Raw genomic sequence first — 25,532 nt, 5'->3', positions numbered from 1 at the left:
CTGCTTTCTGTATAAGCTGTTACATGGCTTTTAGTTTGTTTGAGAGTGACAGGCTGTGAAGGGCCAGCAGGCAGGACCACTTTACACGGCAACAAATGAGCCTTTATGTCATACCTGCACCTGTGTGTTTTTGCTGGCTTTTTCTCTGTGAGAGAAACCCGCACATGCAGGGTGTAATTTGCAGAAATAGGCCAGTCATTTTATACCTGCAGGCTGTGGGCTGCGCGCACACACACACACACACACACACACACACACACACACACACACACACACACAAAAAGCAAAGTACAGCAAAGTATTTCCAGAGAGGTGGGTTTTGGTGCTGTTGTGGTTCAAGTGGTGACCCATAGGAGGTTACCATGCAGGTCAAGCACTGCACTCTTTAGTCTGACTGATCTACATAAACTACATGAAGAAAGATACATAAAATGAATACATGAACATTGTAAAAATAAAAATCTAAATGAAAAAACTGCAATTACGGATAAAATGGAGCAAACACAAGTAAGTAAATACATTCAATACATATATAATTAGTAACATTGTTGAATAATTTTTAAAAGTTTGATTTTGTTCATGGACCAAGCACCACTACAGTTTCCTAGACTCCAGAGTGGGTGGGGGGGAATCACCTTTTCCAACCCCAATTACCCCAATTAACCCAGCTCAAATCACACCAGCCAATCACCGCTCCAATCAGCCAATCAATCAAACCAACAAACCAATTTTTCTTCCCAATTTATTTATTTTTCCAGCAGGATTTCTGCTCTCTCCTCTCTCAGCAGCAGCAGCAGCAGCAGCAGCTCGGTGCTCGGTGGTGTTAGACAAGAATGTAAGCTAGGTGGCCGCACCAACACATTTATCACACCGAGGCTGTGCCAGACGCACATGGGATCCGTCCTGCGTGCCCGGGGATCTTCAGCACCCGCATCCGAGCGGAGGGGACCCTCAGCCCGCTCAGGAGCAGCGCTCACCCCGCCTGGACTCTTCGTCTGACACAACACACACACACACACGCACACACACACACACACACACACACACACGCACACACACACATACACACACACATACACACACAGAGCAACCACTGTTCATTTCCGAGGTGATCTTATTCCTCCCTGAGAGGCTCGGCGTGTTATTTATTTATATCTTGTGTGAGCCTGACAGGCAGCCGCGGCGGACAAACTGCGTCTTAACGCGGAGAGGTCGGACTTCTTTGGCTGGAGGGGAAACACACCAAAACACGCGAAAAGACTCCCGTCCTGTCGCCCCCGTCTTTTATTTCCTGTCAGATTTTTCTTGCGATTTGTTTCCTGCTGCCAAACCAGGAACCCGGGACTGAGCCCCTGCTCCGAGGATGAGAGAAAACTAGATTTGTGATCGAGGCTTTGAGGTTGTTTTACTGGATTTATTTCGCTGTGGAGGAAAAGAGATCCGGGAGCAGAGCGGTGCGCAAAAAGCCGAGGTCTTCCTCCTCTCTTCTCTTCTCTCCTCTCCCTCCCTCTATCTCTCCATCTATCAATCTGTCTACCTGTCCCCTTCTATCCATCCATCTATCTATCTATCTATCTCTCCATTTGTTTCCATGTTTTAGGTCCGTGCGATTTTGCTAAAATGCATCATCAACAGCGGATGGCAGCTTTGGGAACAGACAAGGAACTGAGTGACTTACTGGATTTCAGCGCGGTAAGAAATGTCTTCTTCTTCTTCTTCTTAATCTGAATATAATGAGCAATATCATGACAGCAGCAGCCGTAGAAGAATAGAAGAATATGCGTCCTGTAGGCTTCATACAGAGACTGTTTACATTTTAAACCTGGAAGTTGCTCCGCAATTAACCTGCATATTTTAGCTCTTCTCTCAGCCTTTCAACTATCTGCTCAAAAGTTGTCTTTACGTAGAGTAACTTGCAGAAAAGTCAGTGCATATTGTTAGCTTTGTAATTTCATTTTTGTTTGTTTGTGTGTGTGTGTGTGTGTGTGTGTGTGTGTGTGCGTGTGTGTGTGTGCAGAGAATTGTGATGCTGCATTAGTAATTTTGTTGTCTTATAGATGCGAAACAGCGATTTGAAAATGTTCCCAACATCCATGGTAGTATATCTCATTTTAAGTCCTTTTTTCCTTCATGTGTAGACTGATTTTTTTGCCCTTGATAGGATTTAGAAAATGTTTCTTTTTGTCTTGTGTGAGTTTGCAGGCTGCTCCATGCACTGTGCACCGGGTTGGACAGACTATCTCAGATGCAAAAGGCTCGATGTTGAATCATGAACCTGCAGGCAGACAAGCAGCCGAAAAGAGAGAAATGTTTCACACTCTCTCTCTCCGCTGTTGAAATGCTCCGGCAGGCTGTTAAAAGCCCCAAACTCACGAGTCCGTTTAAAAGTTTGTGTTTTTCATAAGGACCGTCTGTGTTGTGAACTTGACGGACAGGAAACAGTGTCCCTGCTCTCGGCCATGTTTTCTGAGCGCCTCTTCTCCTCTGGGAGCAACTTTGGTCGGAAGAGGAGGAGAAAAAAAAAAAAAAAAAAAAGAAGAAGAAGAGAGAAACACCCCAAAATGAAGAGAAAAAACGGACTTACATTAATCCTGTTATGAAACGTAGAGAAGCAGCGCGAACTAAAAGACATCAGAAAATATCAGCACTGCAGGAACGAGGCTGTAGTGATGCTGCATGAGATGCAAATATTGGAGAGGAAATAACAAAATATTTCTACAAGAATGTTAATGCAATAAACAAATTGGATCACAGACGAGGCCTGCATACAATGCACACAATGTAAGTGACTGGAATGATCTATATAGATATCAAAGCAGGCACTTTTATCATTTAATGTCAGGAGATCTCAATTTTAAAGGAATGGGGCTAGTGATGCGGCATCAGATGCAAAAATAAGAATTAAAATCCCATAAATGTCCCTATCAGTCAGGAATGTTAATGCAATAAACAAATGTCATGAGATCACAGCTGAGGCCTGTATGCACACTGCAACTATCTATACAGTAGGAGGGTTATAGAAACATTATTAAGGTATCAGAAATTTAAAAGCAGCATAACCTAGACAACAATCCCCCGTTTCTGCACTAGAGTGACTTTTCAATATTAGATTTAGGTCACACAGTGTGCATCGACTCACCAAAAACATGATCTTCTCTGAATACTATAGGAGTCTTTTATTGTAGGATTTTTAACAAGGGACGATCATTGAAAGAATTGATAACCACAGACATATAATATGCCTTTATGGCAATATTATAATAATTACGTTAAAGATATTATATGTGCTGTATTGGCTATATAAGCTTGTGTATAGCGTAAACGCACTGTTAAATGCATTGTTAAAGCCCATATAGATGTGTAATAGGAGGCAAAAATCCAATAAAATCACTGCAAACTCATCATTTAGTGCCACACACATTCTCTCAAGTCCCTATAACAGCATTATAGGAGTATTACAAAATGTTATTGTGCAATTTATTAAGGAAGGCTCGGGTTAAGATAATTAAATTCATATTTTAGAAACTGAATATAAAAAGAATATTTTAGAAACTGTTAAAGTGGTCAGTTATTAGAAAGATAGACGTACAACAGGATTCCTGAATACATGATTGAGAACCATCGAGGCGTAACAAGCCTCTACACAAACAGCATATTTAATATGGTACGCCTGTGTATAGCAGAAATACTGTGAAAGGCTCTATAGTAACATTGTAGTGGACAAAAATAGCATTAAGTCCAATCAAATCACCATAAACTCCTCATTAATGGCACTGTGGGAACATTAAGTCATATTATAGGATTATAATTGTAGACAAAAGTACAAAAAAAAGCATCACAAAGTCATTATTTAGTAGGACAAACATGCTCTGGAGATCCTGACGTATATATCACAGGACTATTATTGATATTTTTCAGATTTCAAAACATGTCAATCATTCCGTCTTATATTATATTTCTTGAACAAAAACAAAGGAAGGCAGCAGCAGCAGCAAGAACGTGTCTCTTCTCATTACAAACGCAGGCCGGTCGCATTAATTTATGCGATCATCTGTCTCTGCACGCCCACAAGCTGACACCAGCAGCTCAAAGTGCTTCGACTGGGATATCGATAGACCTGCTAATAATCCGAATAGGATCTTTTATCTCGCGGTTTTCCTCCTAATTTCTCACAGCCGTGAGGGGGATCGAATGCACAAGCAGCCTCATTATCCAACGTGCACACTTACAGGCCCCACAGGCTGCATAAAGAACAATGACAGATCAAGTGTCCATTGTTTTAGTCAGGGTTTAATTTACTTATATTGTGGTCAATTCAAAAGAGAAGGAAAAAAAATCCCTCAAAACCTCAAATCCTGAAAAGCTTTCAGCATCTGACAGTGTGAAGCTCAGAGTGTGTTCACCATCGCTGATATTTCACCATCAAACAGAGCGACACAGAGGCCTGATGTTTATCCAGAGAGGTTATCTACCGGGGTCAGATGTCTCACTTTGATACCGTGAACTGTTTTCTTGTGAAGCTTTACAGTAGCTCATGCAGCGAGACTACACGCATCAGTATTCAGCTTTAGTCTCCGTCTTAACGTGGGCTTGATTTTCCTGTTAGATGGGTAGAGCAGATGGTAACCAGCTCTGATGAGTATCTCATATGTTTAAGTCAGATATGAAGTAGATATGAAGTGTTTCATTCCAAAATGAGCTGTCCAACATTTTGCAAAAGTTGAGCAGGTGATTTCAGCGATCCTGTTTATTTTTCACAGATGCTGAATCATTTGATTTCTTTCTGCTTCCCATAAACATTCCCAGTGTCTTATGGAAAAGGAACTCTTCATATCTGTGTTCATCTCTGAGCTGAGAGTCTGTGTGAACACTAGGGCTGGGTATCGGACCTTGATGCATTTTGAGTACAGACTGAAATGTGTCAGTAGAATCTGCACGGAAAGCTGGCATCAAGAGGGGTGGACCAGAGTCAGGACATAGACCAGAGTCCAAACCAAGTCATGAGTCTGATTTCTTCAGACTGAAAGTAATAAAAAAAAATCTATTTGACTTTGACTTAACACCAATAACCAGTGACTGTTTGACTTAAATGACTTAATATTGTCATCGAGCCAAAAAAGGAACTAACCTAAAAACTCTTTGTGTTTGAATCAATGTGACAGCAGCCAATCAGGCTGCTGTGTTCGTCAGTACAGACCAGCATACAGAGAAACAGATGGTACTTCAGATTATCACAATCACATGTAATGACTGCTGTGGTCAGACACAAGTCAACATGCTATACATTCAGCTCAGAAATGATTCAATCCATCAATCAAACAGTGAGATTGATCTGTTAAATATGATAGCGTGATAAAGTTTAAATGAAAATACAAATATGAAAATGCATCCAGTGTTTCAGTAGATTCACTATGCTGATTTTTAAAATTTAAAATTGCATTCGGTGAAGAGCACACAGTGATGAGTGTAGGAAACACAAAGTAAAGCACTTGGACTTGTTGACCTACCTTCCAGTGGGACTCAGGATTTGCCTGTCTTGATGTGACTGATGACTCTGGACTTGTTAGTCTTGACGTGGGATTTGTTGGACTCGATGTGGGACATATTTGTCTCGACCTTCGACTTGACTCAGGACTTGCTTACCCCGATATGAGATTTGACCTGCAGACCTGGGGACTTCTCATGAGACTTTACTCTCAGCTTGGACTTGAGACTTGTTGGTAATAATTGGGGACTTGATAACAAAGATTTGAGATTTGTGACTTGCAAACAAAGACTTTGTCTCACCTCTGCAGGCATTAAATCCTTGTCAGATGTATAATTTTGCTTAATTATTCTTAATCAGATAGTTTGTGATTTCAATCAAAACATTGCCAATTTCAGATGCCAATTTGTTGTTGCGCTTGTGTTTAGAAAATGTTTATCATTTGAGAACTTTGGTTAAATGACAAACATTTATATTTCCTTAGTAAAATATAAAAAAAAAATAGCATTTAGATATCGGTACCTAAATTAAAGTATCCGATTGCTGTTAGTATTGAAACATTTTGGAGTGATACCCAGCCCTGGTGATGATGGAGCTTTAGGTAAATATCCACAAAGAGTTTCCTTCTAAAACAAATATCGGAGCATAAAAATGCATTGATAATAAAAAACATTGAATGATCATTAAATTTACGACATTTCCCGATTCTGGCATCAGCATTTTTCAGCCAAATGTTGCCCTGCTGTTTTGGAATGAAGCTTTTCGTGATGTTTCTGTAGAGATGTGTCTTGCTGTCTGCAGTGTCAGTGCTCTCGGAGGTAATGTGCGCTCTGTTTGTCTTGTAGATGTTTTCCCCTCCTGTTAGCAGTGGAAAGAACGGGCCGACCTCCCTGGGGAGCGGACATTTCTCCGGCTCAAGTACGTCAGCCCTCTCCTTTCTCCCTCTTCTCTTCTTCTTCCTCTTCTTCTCTTTTCCTTCAGTCCTCTCTCAGCCTCCTCCTCCTCTCCTTCCTCTTACACCTGCTCACTGCTGCTTCGCTTGCTGTTTGAATTTTCTTGTGGTGGTAACCATGTTTTGTACGTACAGATGCAGTTTTTGGGCTTCAAGCTGTTTTGCTTTGTGGATCACTTTTTATTTTGAGAAGATTTTTCTACACACAACTTGCTTATACTTCCTTTCAATGGTCTGGATGGGGTTGCTGTTGAACTGTTTTTTTTTCTATACAGTTCTTAAAATGTCACATGGTGCTCAACTATGAGGTGGCCTGGTCTGACTAGATGGCTTTGATTATGTGTCTGCCTGTGGCACTCAGCTCCAAGCTTATTGATTCCTATCAAAGATGTTCATTTATAAAACTGGCTGAGAAATATGTGGTTTTATTTTTTTCTTTAAAACAAGGGTAAATAGTGGGGACTATTTTCAGTGGCGAATTCATACAAATTAGGCACTTAATTTTGACCGAAGTTGGTTGAGTTTTACAGCATGTGACTATGTGTTGTGTTTATTTTGTACAAATTACCTGTAATATGCATGTTCGTGTGTATTTAGTGTGTGTTTGCTCTTGATTCACTTCATGTAAAATAGCACATGAATGTTGTAGTGTAAAACACGGCCATTAGGTGATGATGTGATTTTTCATGTTTCTTTATTTTGAAGCAACACGTTTGTTTTTCAGCTGCTTAAGTTCATTCCTCAAGGAGACTTCCTGTTTTTCTGACTTGCTGCTCTCATTCTTTCCTGCCTCTGTATGTGTGTGTGTGTGTGTGTGTGTGTCTGCGTTGTGGAGATTAGTACGCTGCGTTTTTTCTACACAGTGGTGTTGTTGGTGGAACATGGTGGCTTTGACTTTGAAATGTTATGGATACGAGTGTCTGAATGTAGAGTTTAACTCTGCAGTCAGGAGTTCACACAGTCAGTCAGATATTCAGTTTCAAAATGTCATTCAATCCATGATTTATTCATTCTTCTGTTTTCATTCATTCAGCCAGACAGTAAATAAGTCACACACACTCACTAGTACATTAGTAAGGAGAATAAAGTAGTTAAGGAGTGATAAGTTAATAGATTCATTTATTAATTATTCTCTTATTCATTAATGTTTTCATCCAGTCAGTCAGTCACTGTTTTAGTGAGGAACTTGTGTGTCAGTCAACTCTTCATTCATTCATTTATCTATTTGGTCAGTCTGGAAGCCAGTGAGTGGTTTCATTGGTGAAAGAGTCCATGATTGTGAAATGACTCTGCTTGTTATTGATTATTTGAGTCAGTTGGTCAATTAGGCCTCGTTGTCACTGACTTTTAGCCCTGGCTGACAAAATGCATTTATTTGAATGAGGCCAGTGTAGTTATGTAGTCTGGGTGCCAATGCAGAGGTCTCTGGCAAAAAAAACTGCAGGGTCATCCAGCAGAAAAGTTGAACGTGGCTCAGCTTGTGCTTGACCACAACGTGACATTATCCAGCAGGGTGCTGTGGTGGCTAATCAAACACTTGCAGGCATTCGTTCCTGGGGAATACTGTGTGGGGTTGGGCCCGTGAAAGAATTTTCTGCATGTGACTCAGCTGCTCCCGAGTCGAGCGTATGAGAGCCCACGCTGAAATTGTGGTGACACCAAACTCAGGACAGCTTAACCTTTCTTCTTCTTCAACATCAAAATAAAAAATATATATGTTGAACTTAAGCAGGGACTATAAATTAGGCCCACAGGCCGCATTCAGCAGGGCGATGAAGAAAGTAAAAGTTAGTTATCTTGTCCGTCCAGCTTATCTTTGTTTTTAGCCTCGGAGGCTAAAGCAGCAGGGCTAACATAAGCATCTGTCGTGTGTACACAGCATCTAAAATCTGGATGGGTAATAATGAAGGATTTTACCCGTTACAACCTTGTACAGTTGTTTGTTTGGGTTTTATCTGTTGAAATCCTCTGTTTTTACCACTACTGGACTGGACTTTAAACACCGTGTAGGCCTACATATGGCTGGCATTATCCCTGTTGTACTGGCCTCCAAGGCTAAAAACAAAGATCAGAACTCAGACACAAGTTGCTCCCTTTACTAATGATATATATATATATATATATATATAGTTGGATTTAGCAATGGTTGCTTGATGTAGGTTACTTTTGAGTTGGCAAAAACATCACATAATAACAACTGCTGGCTCTGTCGGCCTGCATGAAATCAAACTGGGTTAAGCTTGTACACTGAACTGGCAAAACCTAAACCGACCCAACCATTAATGTTTAATGTGAACACTGCAGTTGTGCTGTTTAATTCAGGATCACCTTGTCTAAAGATCAAATAATTGCCACTGTGACTTTCCAAAGTTGTACAACCCTCTACCAGAGCACTATAAATTGCTGTGAGGTATTTTCTGTTATCATTGATCCAGGAGTGATGATGTGATGTGGCCTCTTGTTCATGTTCGTTCTCGCTTTTCTTGATTGCTGAGAGCCGTTCTTTATCGTTTTGTAAGTATTATTAACACAAAATGAAGTTTTGGTTGCTTAGCGAGCTAGTTTACCTGCTGGTGGAAAATTTCTTGTCAGTTTATCAACTTGAATCAATTGACGAACAAACAGATTTCCTTACAGATAAAAAAAAAAGTGATGGTTACTAAATTAGCCCTCATCCTACCAACCTTTATAATGTACAAGGACTACCAACGGGGGGCCTGGGGACCCCAAGAATCAACTATTGTAAGACACAACCATCATAGCAAAATTCGAACTTATTTTTTCTCAAAGCATTCGTTGTTTAACTGATGTGATCTGAAAAAAACAACAACAGATGACTATTATTTTTTTGAAAGTTACAGTCAAGTTGCATATTGTGTAAAACTATAAACTATCCTCTTAATAATAGTAAATCTGTGACTTCTGCACATGTGAGTACCCCAGCCCCCACTGAAGGCGTGTGATACTTTAAATTAGGACCCATGGCAAACATGGACTCAGTGAATAGTTCCATCTATTAAAACTGCACAGGTGGAAGAGGGTGCATTGACTGTGGTGTTTGATATTTTTTAAAAAGCACTAATTAAAACAGAAACAGAAAACAGTGATATGAAGTCATTAAAAGCAAACTGATTGCCAAAGTCATGAAAAATTGGGATGATATAATTAAGCACCTGTGTGGTATGACAAAAAGTATAGCTTTGGGGTCTGTGGGTCCCCCAGTCAGTAGGATGAAGGTTAAGTTCAAATCAATATTTTCAATGACTTCATTATAGACATTTATATTGTGGTCATGATAAAAACATACAACAGCGAGTCCATTATCGATAAACTGTGCAGAAAACTGTGATGAAACGGAGAACTGTTGAAGCTGAAGATGATAGATGTGTTAAAGTCTTTTTAATCACAAAAGACAGATTTCCCTGCTGAGTCTGTGGTTGGATTTACAGTTCTGTAGTTTTCCCCTCTGCTGTCATCATATATTGATCATCTCGTAGGCCGTTTCCCTCATGTATTTCACATTCAACCATTTGTGTAATGCTCTATAACATCTTCAGTCTGCATGAGACAGGCTCAACCCCTGTCCTGCAGACCAGGGGGATGCTTTCTTTTTCAAATCCTTTCTGGAAGCTTTTCACAGAAAACAGCCAGGTCATTTCTGTTGCTCCCGCTCATGTTATTTGCCTCTAAACGGTGTTCGGAAGCCATTTTGTTTGTTGGCTGCAAAACAGAGAGATGTCGAGACGTCTTCTTTGTTTACTGCTTTGTTGTGTGGTTGTTGTTGTTTGTGCTCTGCGGTTTCGGTGGTGTTGTTTGCTCCCGTGCCGTGCATACAAATGCGAAGAAGGAGGACAAATGTTCAGATTTTGGGAAAAAAGGCTCAGTTTTTGTAAAATTTGTAGCGCTTGTTAGGCCTCGGTCTTCTGCTTCGATGTGTATCTTCATTTTGGGATTGTTGTTTTTTTTTTTTTTTTCTTTTGATAGGAACACACACTGATGTCACACACACATGAACTCATCTCTGTACACAAATCACACACTGCTTCTCATGCACACACGTCTAAACACCCACATGTACAAGATGCAATACACACACACACACACACACACACACACCCGCAAACGCATACACATTCACTCACAAACTCACACTCTGCTCACCCCTGCTGTGGCTTTCTGCAGGCCTCGGCATTTTGATGAGCCCGGCGCTGTTTGTGAATGCAGCTAATTAGAACTCTATAGACCTACACAACCACAAGAGCAGCGGTTTCCAAAAGCAGGGGCGAGGCTAGATGCTGGGACATGCATACTCTGAACCAGGTCCACACAGGTTAACAGTCAGGACATAGGTTTAGATATCAGAAAAGTAAAAAAAACATTCTTTTCATATTAACTCATTTCAGGTATTTTGTTCAATTTAAATTAATTTCTACAAAACTGACGTTTCCATTGCATAAAAGAAGGCAAATGTAAAAGTTTATCTACATACATGCAAAACCTTGCCTAATAACATGCTGTCTAAAGTTGGAAAATTATGATTAGAATCAGCAAATGATGTGATCAAACAGTAGAGGTTTAAGCCCTACTCTACAGCACAGTGATTTACATTACACCCTCACATTTAATCTCCTATATTAACACACGTCTTCCGCCACAATGCAGAAATTCTCAAGTACAAAGAACACAGTTTGCCCCCAAATGCTTTTGAAGATAGATAGCGCCAAACAGGTTTAAAGAAGACAGCATCAACAGCAAAATTAGGACATAAAGGAGACGAGAGCAGGGAACACAGTGGTGGTGTGTAAAAATAACACGTCAGTCAGACAGACGGGCAGAGGAATAAAAACAGGTTTTAGGATTTGGTTTATCTGATGTGGTGAGGATAAGGAGTGACAAGCCTGTCTCATGTAGAGGGCGAATTTTGAAATGACAACCTTCACACAATGCTGTGCATAAATTTCAGTTTTGAAGCCCTCTCCTTATTCGATGTAAGTCCTTGTATTTTTGGCGATAAAGTCACCTTAAAACACAAAAGCATCTAAACATAAATGCCACACAATCCCCACGAGTCCCGGCTGACACGCTCAGCCCACGGTCATCACCAACCAGGAAGTGGATTAGGCGTTTTAATTATTGGGAGATTTTGCCGTTGTTGTTGTTTATTTTGGGATCATCCCTGGAAAGATAATGCACACTTCAAACTCTGTGTGTGTTTCTAATCTCCTCCTGGATGAAGCCGTTCAGTGAGCGGCTTCACTCTGCCTGTCAAAACGCTGCCACCGCCACTTGTCTATTTCAGGTCTTGGCTGGTTTTAGTGTTTTTCCTCTTTTTTAACACTGTTCTAACCTCTCAGATCCGCTGCTTGTCTCCCTGTCAATGGTGTTGGAAAGGGACTGAGGTGTGTTTGTGTGTGTGTGCGCTTGTGAGAGAGAGAGAGAGAGAGAGAGAGAGAGAGAGTGTTAATGTATACGTTCATGGGAGAATCAGTGTTGAAAGTAGAAATGCGTGTCTGAAAGATTTGCAGAGATTTGAAATGAGTGTGTGAACATGTATGATGGTGCGTGTGTGTACTGAGGTCCAAAGAGGGGGATGGGAAGGAAGCTTTCGGGACAGGAGGGCAAAGCATCATCCCCCGTTGCCATGGAGCATAGAGTTGGCAACAAGAGATGGAGGAAATGTTTCCTCAAGTGTCAGCAGAAAGAAACAAAGAAAAGGAGAAAGGAAGGAAGAAAGAAAGGAAATGGAAAAAGGAAGTAGAGGTGAAAGGAAGGAAGGAAGGAAAATTTAAGTTAAGAAGGACCCGATGAAGGAAGGAGGGAAAGGGAAGAGGGAAGCAAGGAAAGGTGAAAGAAATTAAAAGAAAAGAAGGTAAAGAAATAAAAGAGAGAAGTGAGTTTGGTGAAATACAAAACTCTTTTTAATTTCAACAAATCTTGTAAACAAACACACCATCCATTATTATTCTGCATAGTTTGACGTATTGAGGACTAGAAATGATTCAAATGAAATGACTGGAGTTGGAAAACTCTTTGGTCAAAGTAATCGCAGTTTATAGGCATATCCTGTTTTCAGAAGGAGGGACGGCTTCATTTTAAAGGGTCAGAAAGAAACATAAAACTGTAAAAATACTTTTTGGAGCTCTGTGGCGTAGTGGAATTAGCTATATCAGGCTTTGGATACACACACAATACTTGTTAGTCGGATCAATTGATTGTTGGTTTCTGCGTGGGATTCGTTGGCAATAAGAAAAATAAATATAGAATGTCACCAGACTTTAAAACCACCAACTCTAAGAGAGACAATCACAAAATCAATAAGCTTTATCCTGTTTTATATTATTTTTGTCCCACCATCCACCTCTTCGTCTTTTTCTTGTCAAAGCCAAATAGAAAGACACAGCAGCGCTGGCACCTCTGCCAGCGAGCTTCACGCATTAGCAGAGAAATTTGGGCAAGTATAGATACAGCCCCGATGGCATGCCTGATTTTTGTTCCCTTAATTGGCATAGCTTATTAAGTCACAGTTCACAGCAGAGAAAAAAGGGGGTTGCTTTAATAATATCCCCTCTCCCGTTTGATTTGATGCACTTGTACCGAGACAGATAACGCGCTTCAACGCAGTGAGCGACGCCCCCTCCGCCACCCTCTTGTCTCTATCCAGTCAAATCTGCCTCCGTTACGCCTGTCACTCAAAAACACCCTGGCTGATCGCTTTCAAAATAGAGATGGAGAGCACGAGCCAGTCGCTTAATACCTCACCCTCCCACCTTCTCTCTGCCTCTGAGGCTCTTAAATTGTCTCATTTCCCAGGCAAGGAGATGCAGAACGACTCACACAAACACCCAACCATGCTCTTAATTGTGGTGCGGATTAGGGATTAATAGGCGTTTTTAGCCATAATGGCAAATATTATTAGCCCCATTTGCTTTTCTAATGCTAATAATGACTCTGCTAATAATGGCAGTGATTTCAAGGTTAGCGTCTGTGAGAACTCGGCGTGGATTTTTTTTTTTTTTCCAAAGCTCAGGAGATTGACGTGCCGCTTGCTTCGACGGGCCGGCTCGCTACCGAGTCGGAGCTCCATATGTTTTCCCCAAAGACAATGCTGAGCTGTGCTGAGCTGGGCTCAGCTTTTAAGTTTAGATTAGTTATATTTTGTTCAGTTTGGTCTCTTTGACTCAAGTTTAATTGAGTTGTTTAGTTTGGTTTGTTTGTGTTTTTTTTGGTTGGTTTTAGTGTTTTAAGTTTGACTCTTTAAGTTTTAATATTAGCATTTCTGCTGCATGATGATTCAGTTGATATCAGTTTTCAGTTGTGTCTCATATCTTCAGTACTTTAACCAAAGTCATCACAAACCAGCAGACACACATTGGGCCTCTTTGAGTCTGTCATCCCAGGGCAGCTGCTTGTTTTGTCCAGTTTACTTCACTGTAACTTATGTTTTCTTTATGTTTAATTTGATTTCGGTTATTTCTCCCACTATGCTTGCTTTTGGTGCTTTTGCAGGTCCAGAGAGGTTAAAAGAGGATGTCAAGGTAACACACTGACAAACTGACTTTCTAGCCTCTAGTTGAGAGTTTGTTAGAAAAGTAGTAGCTTTGTTTCTTTAGTTCTACTTCAGGTTTGGCTTATTTCAAGCCAGGTTTGTTGAGGTTAAGCTTAGCTGAGACTTTTTCATCTTAGTAACATAAAACTGTTGCCTCGTTTTTTTGTTTTTAAGCTCTTGTTTGAATTTGCCATTGTTGTATGTGTGAAACATAGAGTAGTTTTAATCGTGTTTTACTTAGATGTGTTTAAGTTAAGTTCGCTTTAGGTTTTGTTTCCCATTGATTTTGTGATTTTCATGTTCACCATTTGTCACCTAGGATAAATGAACTTTTCAGTGTGTGTAATTCAAGGTGTAGGCTACTTAAAACTAGTTCAATATATTTATTGAAATGGTATTGAAACAATAATGTACAACCTAAATGTCATAAAAACATTTCAATTGAAATTTAGCCGAGCCTTAACAACTACATGTCTTTTGACCTGCAATATTGTTGTAAGTGGATGTCAGCAGAAGAATGAAATATAAACCCTTTGTAGGTTTTGTTTCTCCTTTGTTTTGGACGAGTGTGCCAGCAGTCAGTGTTTGTGCGTGTTGCTGCTTTGAAGCACATTGTAATAAGTTGACTAAATGTCAGCAGACAGCCAGCATTTAATTACTGGTCTTCATCTGCTTTTGGCTGCAGTCAGAAGTGAGTGTTTTTAGAAGCATTTGTTGTGCACATCCAGCAGGTTACCTGTCAGATTTGTATGTTCAAAGTGTAAACTAGCCGTGTGGAGAGTAGATAGAAAGACACAGTAAAAAGTGTTTTGTATATCTTTTCATTGTACGTTTTTGATTGTACATATTTTACATATATATATCAGTGCAATATGGTTGATTATTGGACTGAATTGCCATCAACTTCACCTCATTTACCAACCATATTTCATGTCTTTTTGCGGTTTACTGTCAGTAGCAACCAAGGCACCAGCATTGTAAGTGGCCACGGTACAATATAACACGGTGCTCTCAAGTGTGTCTGTTAAATGAACCACTGATTCACAAGTTTGTAAGTGAAGTAAAATAACCATTTGTGGACCATTGTTCCACCTTTGCCAGGATGAATGTGTTTTTATTAGCCAGGCTAGCAGGTAGTTAGCTTTAGAGATGGTAATTTCAATCAGTCGGCCCTCTACTTTGGTTTAGACAACAATAAATCCTAATGACATCAGTGATCCTTTGGCTTTTCCTCTAGCACCACCATGAGCTTTGCATTTCTAGTTTTTATAGTTAAATGTCACAATACCTATTATATGGATTGCCATCAATTGGGTGAGGTGTTTATTTATAGGGTTGTAATCTACTCAGAATAGTACAGTTTGAGTTTCCTTTCCTATAAAGCGTATTGAAAGCTTGTGCCTCCTGTTTGGCTGTATGGACCGGTGATGTGCAGGTAAATGGATGAATTCTCCTGCAACAAACTGGCTACTCATTTAAAACCTATAGGACATGGGTTAGCACCGTGACAGTGCTAATCAGCAAATGTTAGCATGCCAACGCGCTAAACCAAGGTGGTGCATATGGTAAACATTATAGTGAGTGTGCATCTATTAGTCTTGTTGAGTAATTAGTTATATTCACTAGAATCGGTGCCATTTCTTCTCCTGCTCAGTTTCACAGTCTGCTTGTCTCCTCTCCTCCAATCAGCCGAGGTTGACTGAATACCTGCTCCTCCCCCCTGTGGTGAACACGGTTTCAGTCCTACATCTTCAGTGTCTTTTGGTGAAACCTCACAGCTCCAGGCCCCCATGTCACTGGTAAACAGCCCCTTTCCTTTCTCTGCGGTTGGTCTGTGACGTCGGTGAGGTATCGTGTGTTTCGGCGCTCGCTCCCACACCTGTTCACTCGTACGGGCGGCGGTGGCGGCACAATCGCAGTCACCGTGCCTAATTACCCAGTCCTTAAAAAATAAAGAGACAGGGAACATCAACCAGCCTGCCTGGCAATTACAGCAGCGCTCAACACCTCTCTGCAACAAACACTACTCCAATTAGAGGCAGCCAACTTATGCTGTGAGGAGGCTGTATATATCTGTGTGTGTGTGTGTGTGTGTGTGTTTGCATGGTGAGTGTGTTTGCGTGTATGTTTATGCTTGTAAGTTTAATGTTGGCATTGGAATTTCTGCATTTGTTTGTGGTGTGTGTGGCAAGTGAGTGGTATGAGTGTGTGTGTGCATGTAGGTGTGTGTGTCCGTAAGTGGCTAAAGTGAAGGTAGAAGAGGTTTGTTATGTGGAACTGGTGGCTGTTTATTGAGAAGATGAAGGAATCAAACAGTCAGAGCATCTGATTCCACCCATGTACACCAAAATATTAAAACTTGAAATAAGATGTTTTTGTCTTGAAACTTCAGAGCTTAGAATAAGTGTAAGGCCACACTGAGAATAACAGCAGACCCTTGTCCCTCGTATCTACCAAAATATCACCCAAAATAAGATAAAACTGCTAATTAACACACAAAAGTGACATTTGCTTCCACGAAGTGAACACTAGATCATCTAATCCACACTGTAAACTAGACAAATTAGATTTCAAATCTAAACATGATATTATCTCACTTATTTAGGCTTTTGCAGGGCACATCATTGTTTTCTTACCCTCCTTTTCCTCCTCGCTGTTTTTTCCCCATCGCTGCTCCTCTACCTCCTTTGGTTCTTCATCCTAACCATACTACTCTTCTTCATCAACCTCCTTCACTTCTTCTGGTGTGGCCTCGTTCTTCTTTCGCCTCCCTCCTCATCATGCTACCCTCCCTCTATCACTTCCTCCTCGTCTTCCTCTTCATCCCACTCCTCCTCTGCCTCCTCCCTGTTTTCACCCCATCACTCCTCCTTCCCGTCTTTCATTCTAACTGCTCCTCTTGCCTGTGAGCATCTCACAGTAATTCCTCCACCTCTTTCTAATTACCATCGTATTCCCTCACACTTCCATCAACTTCCTCCTCCATCTCCTCCTTTTTCACCACTTCCTCATCAGCTTCCTCCTTCTCCTGCACCTCCTCCTCCTCCTCCTCACCAGCCTCCTTCTCTCTATTCTCTGTCGTAGTCATCTTGCTCATTCAACCTATTTCCCCCACCCGTATCACTCTTCATCCTCCTCCTTTTCCTTCGTCTTCCTCAGCTTCTACATTTCCCCCTCCTCCTCACGGTTTTCACCTCATTATTGCTCATAAACTTATTCTTCTTCATATTCCTCCTCTTTATTTCCTGTTGATCTCTCTCCCTTCTTCTTCCACCTATTCATCTGCCTCCCCAATTTCAGCTACACAGAGAAGCTGTTGTCGGCGAACATATTGTAATAATGTTACTGCAGACACGTTTTTCCCCTCTAATTTAGACTCCTACTGAGGTTCTTGGGTGCTTCCATTGCAAAACATCCTGTGGTCATGAGATGTGTTTGTTTTTATTCTTTTTTACTTTGTACCCTCAGCCTTCAATAGTTACTGTTTCTTCCTGCTCTTATTCCACATTTCCTATTCCAGTTCCTCTCTTTTGACCTCCACACAGAACACAAGCTTGTCCACAGTCAGATCTGACCTCAAGGCTGATTGTGTTTTTTTAGTGTAAAACATCCTGACATGTAGTTCGCTCTTTGTACTGTGTGCTAAAAAGACAAAAGTGATTGAGATGGGAAGGATGTACAACTGTCAGAAGAGCGAAGGAAGCTTTACACCAAGTGTGCAATGAAACAGTCATGATTTAAGTCACATTTGAACTGTTAGCATGTAGCATTCCATTCCTTGTGTGTGTGTGTCTGTGTGTGTGTGTGTGTGTGTGTGTATGCCGACAGCTAATACCCACAGCATGATAGGAACGCTGATAGCAAAAACTCAAAACTATCTTGTTCCAAATAAAAGTTTTAACACAATTAACTTTTTCAGTACTTTATTCACAGTTTTATTTCACCCCAGACCAATTTGGTTCAGACAAACGTTTAGTTTGTTTGGCTTGCTGTGAAATTTGTCAGTTGAACTCTGGTGCATACTAAATAACTGGATCACTTTGAAAGGAGGATACTAATTTCAAGCAGACTCTACTACACGAAGTTTTACTTAGTTTTTATTCAATGCAAAGTCATTTGCTGATTTGGAACTGTTTAGGTCGTGTGATAAGCAGTCTGTATAGGAAATTTAAAGGCTATGTGAAATAATTTTGCAAGTATGGTAACATACTATTACGCCGATAAATGACTGCAGGGATTTTCCCTGATCAATCACAGTGAAAATGAGTTAAATTGTGGTGTACTGCATTTGTGTGGTTCATAAAAGAGAGTGTCCCCACATATATCCTGTAATCCCGTAATATTGTTGTAAAAGCCGCCTTTTACCTTTTATGGTGTCATTTTGTGTAACATGTGAATGAGTTCCAGTTGTGTCTTGAGTTGTTTGTGGCACCAGAGAACCTAAATAAACACTTGTGAAGCAGGACATTTCTGCACAAAACTCAATTTCAAATTGTGGGAAATGTTTTCCTTCATAAAAACTGTCCTGAAACATCTGCTGTACAACTCACATGCCAAATGTTGCCATTTCTGGGTGTCCTATTGTATTCTGAAAATAACAGCACTCAAACATGTAGTTACTATGCCATAAGGCTGTAAATGAAGGGAGGGTTAAAAATTCTGCATCCTCTGAGAGAAGGATCTGGAAAAGGAAGAGGAGATAAAGAGCGGGAGGAAATGGAGGGAGAGGTATGAGGATATGGTGAAGATGGAGAGGAAATCACATACTGATCACCACTGAAGAAGATGCTATTAAGCTTCTGAGTTTTTTTCAAAAGGAATGCATTAGTCTTCAAGGCTTTAATATTATATAACATCAATTGGTCAAGAGCATCTTACCATATTCTGAATTCAAAACATCCTGTTTCCTCCCCATCCTCATCCTATGCTATATCTTCCATTTTTTCTTTGCCCTATCTTCTCCTCGTACTGAAAGTGAACTTAAAAAAAATATTTGCCAGATTTGAAGTGTAGTGTCTTTGTGTGTGTTGTCAGAATGTGTTCGTTAAGGGTTTTTAATGTACAGATATGATGAGAGTGGACATGCCAGAGACACACTGAACCTTCCTGCTGCAGAGATCAGCGGGTTAAACCATCTGTTTCAGAGTTAAGGGTGGGATAGTGGAGGGAAGCCGCAGGATGGTTCGTCCCGGCTTTTGTTTTATTCTCAGTCTTTGGCAGCACTGGCACCAGAGTGGCACTGCCAAGTCCCTGTGTGCATGTGCATGGAGTGTGTGTGTGTGTGTGTGTGTGTGTGTGTGTGTGGGGGGGGGGTATATTTTCCAACCAACCCCCCTTTTCCTCTCTCATACACACACACACACACACACACACAAATACTGACATACGTGCACAAACACACACACAGACTGTAAATTGTCTGGAACACCCCTGGTGCCATCTGGTCTTGTGACGGGCCAGACAGTGGATGTGTGTGAGTATGTGTGTGTGTGTGTGTGTGTGTGCTTATGCAGAGAATGGAGAAAAAACAGGGAAGTGTGCATGCATGTTACAGTCATGTGTGTGCATTAATGTTGTTTTTTTTTGTCTGTGTAAAAAAAAAGTAAAAATACCCCTTCCCCTCTCTCTCTCTCTCTCTCTCTCTCACACACACACACACACACACACACACACACAAAACAGTATCAGCAGTAAATGTATGCCTCTGTTTGGGTTCATTTGGATGTCCTTCCCTGATGTTTTATTGGTGTTTTGGTCCAGCGTGAAACTAGTTAATTTCTCAAGTCCCAGTGTGGTTGATCTTGTTTCAGGAGTTTTTCCTAATGCAGTTCTGCAGGACAGGAGAGGGGATCTGTAGATAGAAAGACACTAAGCCTTGCTGAAATGCCCTTGAGCAAGATAATGACTCTCTACAAGCTTCAGTATTATATCTCTGTGGATGATCCTGAGCTTTGACCTACGATGTTGTGGATTTCCCCTGTGGTCGGTAGGATTTTTTCCCGAGAGGATTCATTTTGATTGGCTTAAGTTGCAAGAGGTGTGACAGGAAATCACTGTAACCGTTTTATTATATTATTATGCTTTAATTGCCTTAGTTAGTTATTAACACTTATTTCTGTAAACTTGGTTCACTCACTATTTCATTCCATGTTTTATCGTTTTATTTTATTCATCAATGCATCACACACATACTGTTGCTTGATACATTCGCAGGATATTTTGCAGCTGTTGAGCTAAATGCCTTGTTAGAAGGCACTTCTGCAGTCAAAAGAAAGGGAGAAATGGCTGGTTTGAACCAGAATCTTCCCTCTGAACCTCTAACCAGTGTTGGTGCCTTGCTCAGGGGAACTCAGCTGTGAACCGTGAACCTTTCATTGATAAAAATGTGAATTTTGGCAAATAACGTATAACGTAATAATAATGTAGCCAGGAGGGAAAGCTGATGAGAGGAAGACAGGTCAGATCTGTGTGTGTGTGTGTGTGTGTGTGACTGAGTGAGACACATGTGGGTTGACCTGAGGAGACCAGACCGCTTTTTTCTCATTGGCTAAAGAACATCTGGCAGTCTGTGTGTGTGTGTGTGTGTGTGTGTGTGTGTGTGTGTGTGTCTAAGATACCACATTGATCTCCCCTCTCACATTCCACACTGTCAGGGCTCTGAATAGCTAGAACTCCTCACTCCAAACATTTCTCTCGCTCCCTCTCTGACTTTCTCCCTCCTTCACTTTTTCCTTTTTTCATTCTTCTGTCTCTTTCCATTCTTTCATCCTTGGTAGATTGTTGCTTCTGACTCTTCTTTTGTCCTCTTTTCCCTCTGTCTCTTCCCACACACTCTTAAACTTAATAACACCAAATAACACAATCACTTGGTACTTGACTTGGACCCGCCCTAATGAACTTGAGAATGGACTTGGACTTGTCTTGAATGAACTGACATGAGAAGTGATTTGACAAACTTAAGATGTAACCTCAAACAGTAAACCTCAAATGTAGACAGCTCTGTTTGGACCGGATCAGACTCAAAATGATGTTGTCTTAGTCTTTTAAACTGTTTGCACTATGCTGAATTATCCATGTGTAATGCACAATTAAATGTTAATTGAAAAAGTTGAGAATTGGTTTGTGTTTGAGGCTGTTTGTCTTATTTGACAGCTTTGTGTCTGCAATAACTTGAGGGTGAAACCTTCACTTCCACACAGTGTTTTTAGCCTTTGGTTAAGAGGATGTTAAAGAGGACATTAGTTCGTTTTCTGTTTTGTTTTTTCCCCCCGCACTTTCCTCTTTTCTCCCATTTTCCGGCCTGCTGCCTGTTGGATGGCCATCCTTCGACAGCTTGAAGCCATTTGAAGGACCAATTATCCAATAAATGCAGCTTTATGAAGTTGTTTCCCTGCTGCTGTGTTCTTGGAAGGCAGAGGTGTATATCAATAAGATTTACAGCGCTGGAGCTTTAAAGGAAATAACCACTATTTGGAGGCTTGTGACACCAACTTCTGCAAAACAAACATAAACACATTTGCATTGTTGTGTTTTATTATCTTAGCTGGTAAACCAAAGCCAAAAGTCAGTGGTTGGGGAAAAAAGAAACTAAAGACAAAGTGTGATAGTTATAGAACATGTCATTCCAAAAACATGGGTGTTAATCTGTTGCTATAATAGCATCCTTTAATCAGGAAGAGTTTTCCATCCCTGGCTGCAGGGATTTGCTCCCATTCAGCCTCAAGAGCATTTGTGAGGTCCAACACTGATGTTAAACTGTAACATGTGGCTCACAGTTGGTGCTCTAGTTCAACCCAAAGGTGTTGGATGGGGTTAAGATCGGGGCTCTGTGCAGGCCAGTCGAGTCCTTCTATCAAAGAGGCAAGCCATCTTTATGAAGCTGACATTGTGCACGGGGGTATTGTGAAACAAGAACGGGCCTTCGGGAACTGTTGCCATAAAGATGGAAGCACAATGCTGTCTAAATATCTTTGTATGCTGTAGCATGAAGACTTTCCTTTCTTTGCCATTGAGGGGCCTTACCCCAAAAAGGGTAGACAGCAGTGTTCACATTTGAAATGGTTATGTTTTCTAAGCTTTAAATATTTTCTTAGGTTTGATTGATTCATATGTCTTACCCTTGGAGCACATCACTATTTTCCCGGACTGAACGGTTTTTATATACTATATAACCCCACCAGTTGTGTCTCTTGAAACATCATGTGATTAAAGGGTTTACATATAAGGAGGTCTGGAGGTCTTTCTGTTTTTTCCACCAGTGTAACTCTTTCAGACAGAAGACTCAAAGGTGGCCAAAGGTTTTAAATACTTCAGTCCGGACTGAGGGAGCAGAACTAATTGCTTCAGTGACTCTGTAAGAGGGGAGGCAAGGTGAAACCAGGGGTCTGTCACTCTAGCATGTGTGTTTGCGTCTGTGCGTGTGGGGTGTATTTCTGCTTGTGTTTGAACAGTGAAATTTGATTACACCACCTTACTGCTCTTAATTGTTGAAGCAAGAATCAAAGAAACAAAGATCAGCTAATCTTCACTATGAGGCATAGCCGCACGGTTTCCTTCACTGAATGAGTTCTTACTGTAGGCTGCTAGAGCTGTGCAGTTTTTACCATTTGTGTTGAATGGGGTGTACCTAAATTTGAATTCAACCTTTATTCGAACTGCAAAAAGAAAGATTGAGGATCAAGTGCACATACAACATGTAAGAAAACAAAGAAAAATGTTTAGCCTAACTTAGCACAAAGATCTGAAACGGGGAAACACTGCGGTCCTGTTGCCAGGTTTAAGTTCTGTCCTAACTTTGCTTAGATTTTTCTTCTAAGTACACTCCTTTGCCAAAAGTATGTGGACAGTGAAACAGTACACTCAAATATTAATTGCTGAACATCTCTCTCTAACACCTTGGGCATACATTTGATACTGAACAACATTAGAATGTGCTGTCGATCAAAAGCACACCAAAGTATGTGGAGAGAGGTGTCCACATACTTTCAGCAGTATTGTATATTGTGCCCAAAGCCTAAGCAAATACTTTTTTCAAGCTACTATCATATGTGTAGATGTGTGTGTGCTCTGTTGTGCAAGCTGCATGTGCACAGACGGTCTCTTTTGGTAGTCTCTAAGAATGTAACCTGAGACACACACAAACACATGTACACACACACACACACACACAGGCATTCCCACTGTACCTCTCTCTCTCTCTCAGATGTAAGCCTTTTGTCTGCCCTCGACCTCTTTTTTTTTCTCCCGTCCTCAGTCATTGCAGGTGTTCATCATGAGGCAATCAAACAAGTAGTGACTGTTCTCTGTCCCAAACACGGCCTGCGCTCGCACGGCTGCAGACCCCCTACCCCCAGCCCTGCTCCGCATTTACTCACCTCTTTCTAATTTGTAGCTCGGCAGGTTTGAAACATGTTAGTGAGTGTGTGTTTAAGTGTATATGTGTGCAGTGGCAGCCATTGCGCATAAATTCTGTATTAAGGCGTCTATACAAGTCTATACAAGTGTGTGCAAAATTTCACTTTTCATTTCTGGTTGTTGTAGGTTTTCTACCTTTAGAGCTAAAGGGAATACCATTTCCCCTTTTCTCTGTTTTTGTAACACAAATTCCAAAAATATTTGTGTCTTTCCATTGTGTCGACAGCCCAGTTTCATGAAAAGACCATCTTACGAGTGGTGAAATACTTTAAGAGTTTTGGATTGCAATTTTTAATAGCAGTTTCACTCTCCCTTATTCACTTACCATCAGCTGGTATAGTGAAACAGCGTATGTCACATTGAGGCCACTTGGACAGCAAAGGGAGAGTGGGTGGGGGGAATTTTAGTTGAATACAATTGTCCTTGTAGTCAGTACTTCATAATAACTACCTTTCAGTGAGGCAATAGCATTTTCTTTGGGTGAATGCGTTATGTCGGCATTTGGTAAGTAGGCTTGCAATCTTAAGAAATGTCTCTTGTTACCTTAGAAAAGCATCAGAATACAATATTGGGAATAACTAATTATAGTAGTTTTTAACAGATGGTGACATTTATTTTTCCCAGTGAAATAAGGCTGCAGTAAGTTGCTTTTCAATTTCAATTCTGAAAGGACAGGTATTAATGACAATGTGTCACAATGTCAATAGCATCATATCGACTTTATCCTCACATCACCTATTCAAACATCACCTTTTTGTTATGTGGTGGTGAACACTTCAGAACCCTTGCTGAATACGCTGATGGCACTAGTATGCATTGACCCATGACCCATGGGTGGGTGCCTGAGCTGGAGATTCTCATCTTCCTGTGTTTGCTAGCTAATGAGGCATTGTACTGTGTGGTTTGCCGTACATTTCCTGTCCCAAAGACCAGCATCTTTTGTGCTGTTCATAAGGTGGCGCAGAAGATTGTGGACAAGGCAGCACTTCATCTGATTCCTCAAGCCCCATGAGCTTCAAGTCTTTGCTGCACTATCACAGCAAGATGCCAACCTGTGCAATTCAAGTATGTTTCTCTCTGTCCTGATCCAAGCAATCTGTGACAGTACACCCAAGTGCTGGACCACAATTATTTATAAATGGATCCACATTTGCGTTGTAAATTGCGGGGACATGTAAATAGTTGCAATGTTACTTTAACTTTTTTCATTTTTTATTGTTTCATGATTTTTCAAAGTCAGAAAAGTCTGTCTGTAGAAGTATAATTGAACTATCCTCTCGTTCTGAGCCTCAAGGTGTGTGTATGTGCCCTCTTCTCATCCCCTTCTGGAAGTGGAATTTGCAGAAGTGGATCTACTCTACCATGCTTTGCAGGTGTGCTGGAAGTCTCCCTCAGTGGAAACAGCCTTTGCCCGTCCTTCCCACGGCTGTGGGGATGGGGTCTGGCTAGGTGGTGGAGGTGGGGTTACCCTCTCACACAGAATTTCAGGGGGCCCTGGCAGACTGCTGGCTGTGTTGGGTTGATGTTCCCCTATGCAAGAGGCAATAAGCACTGGAGGAGTTATGGATGGTCTTGAGCCAATTTCGTCATGCATCAGGGGAAACCACTGCCAGCTGAACACGTAGTTATGATGTGTACCACTGGCCCCTGTATTTCCAGAGAAATGGAATGGCACCTGTCATGGTGGCGGATATTCGCTCAGGGGCAAGTGCAAAGGGGAAGTCAACAAGGGCATGTTGAAAGGACTAATGAAACGCAGCTCATACAGCTCATCCTCTATAGCCATGCTAGCAGCTCTGTGCTGCTTAACACAGCATTGCTTTGAGTGAGTTCTAACTTGCCCAAGCAGAAAATGCTGACATGCTGATATTTAGCAGGAATGAAATTTACATGTTCACCATTTTAGTTTAGTGGGCTAGCATGCTAACATCCAAAATCAAATTAACTAATCAACCAACTTTAAGTAATTAAAATTTAGATTTGATTATGTTGCTAGATGAAAAGTTCCAGGATCACCAAAACTATTTTATCTGAGGGGATCATGAATACAAAATCATAGTGCAATCCATCCATCATAGTTTTCAAAACATTTCCCTTACAAACAAAGATGTCAGTTTTGTAATGGGACTAGTGGA

General features: G+C 41.0%; 1 protein-coding gene across 1 annotated transcript in view; it reads left to right on the top strand.

Annotated features, from left to right (window-relative positions):
- The first annotated feature begins 1,620 nt into the window (after positions 1 to 1,620).
- LOC139218465 (transcription factor 4-like) overlaps positions 1,621 to 25,532 on the top strand; it is a 196,184-nt gene continuing 172,272 nt past the window's right edge. Inside the window, exons 1-3 of the mRNA XM_070850028.1 lie at positions 1,621 to 1,692; positions 2,058 to 2,096; positions 6,331 to 6,403. Of these exons, the coding sequence (XP_070706129.1) occupies positions 1,621 to 1,692; positions 2,058 to 2,096; positions 6,331 to 6,403 (184 nt within the window). The remainder of the gene's footprint in view (positions 1,693 to 2,057; positions 2,097 to 6,330; positions 6,404 to 25,532) is intronic.

This window comes from Pempheris klunzingeri, chromosome 19 (genome assembly GCF_042242105.1).
Source record: "Pempheris klunzingeri isolate RE-2024b chromosome 19, fPemKlu1.hap1, whole genome shotgun sequence".
In the NCBI taxonomy this organism is placed as follows: Eukaryota; Metazoa; Chordata; class Actinopteri; order Acropomatiformes; family Pempheridae; genus Pempheris; species Pempheris klunzingeri.
The sequence above is the reverse complement of the archived record's forward strand: the minus strand, read 5'-3'. Positions and strand labels throughout refer to the sequence as shown.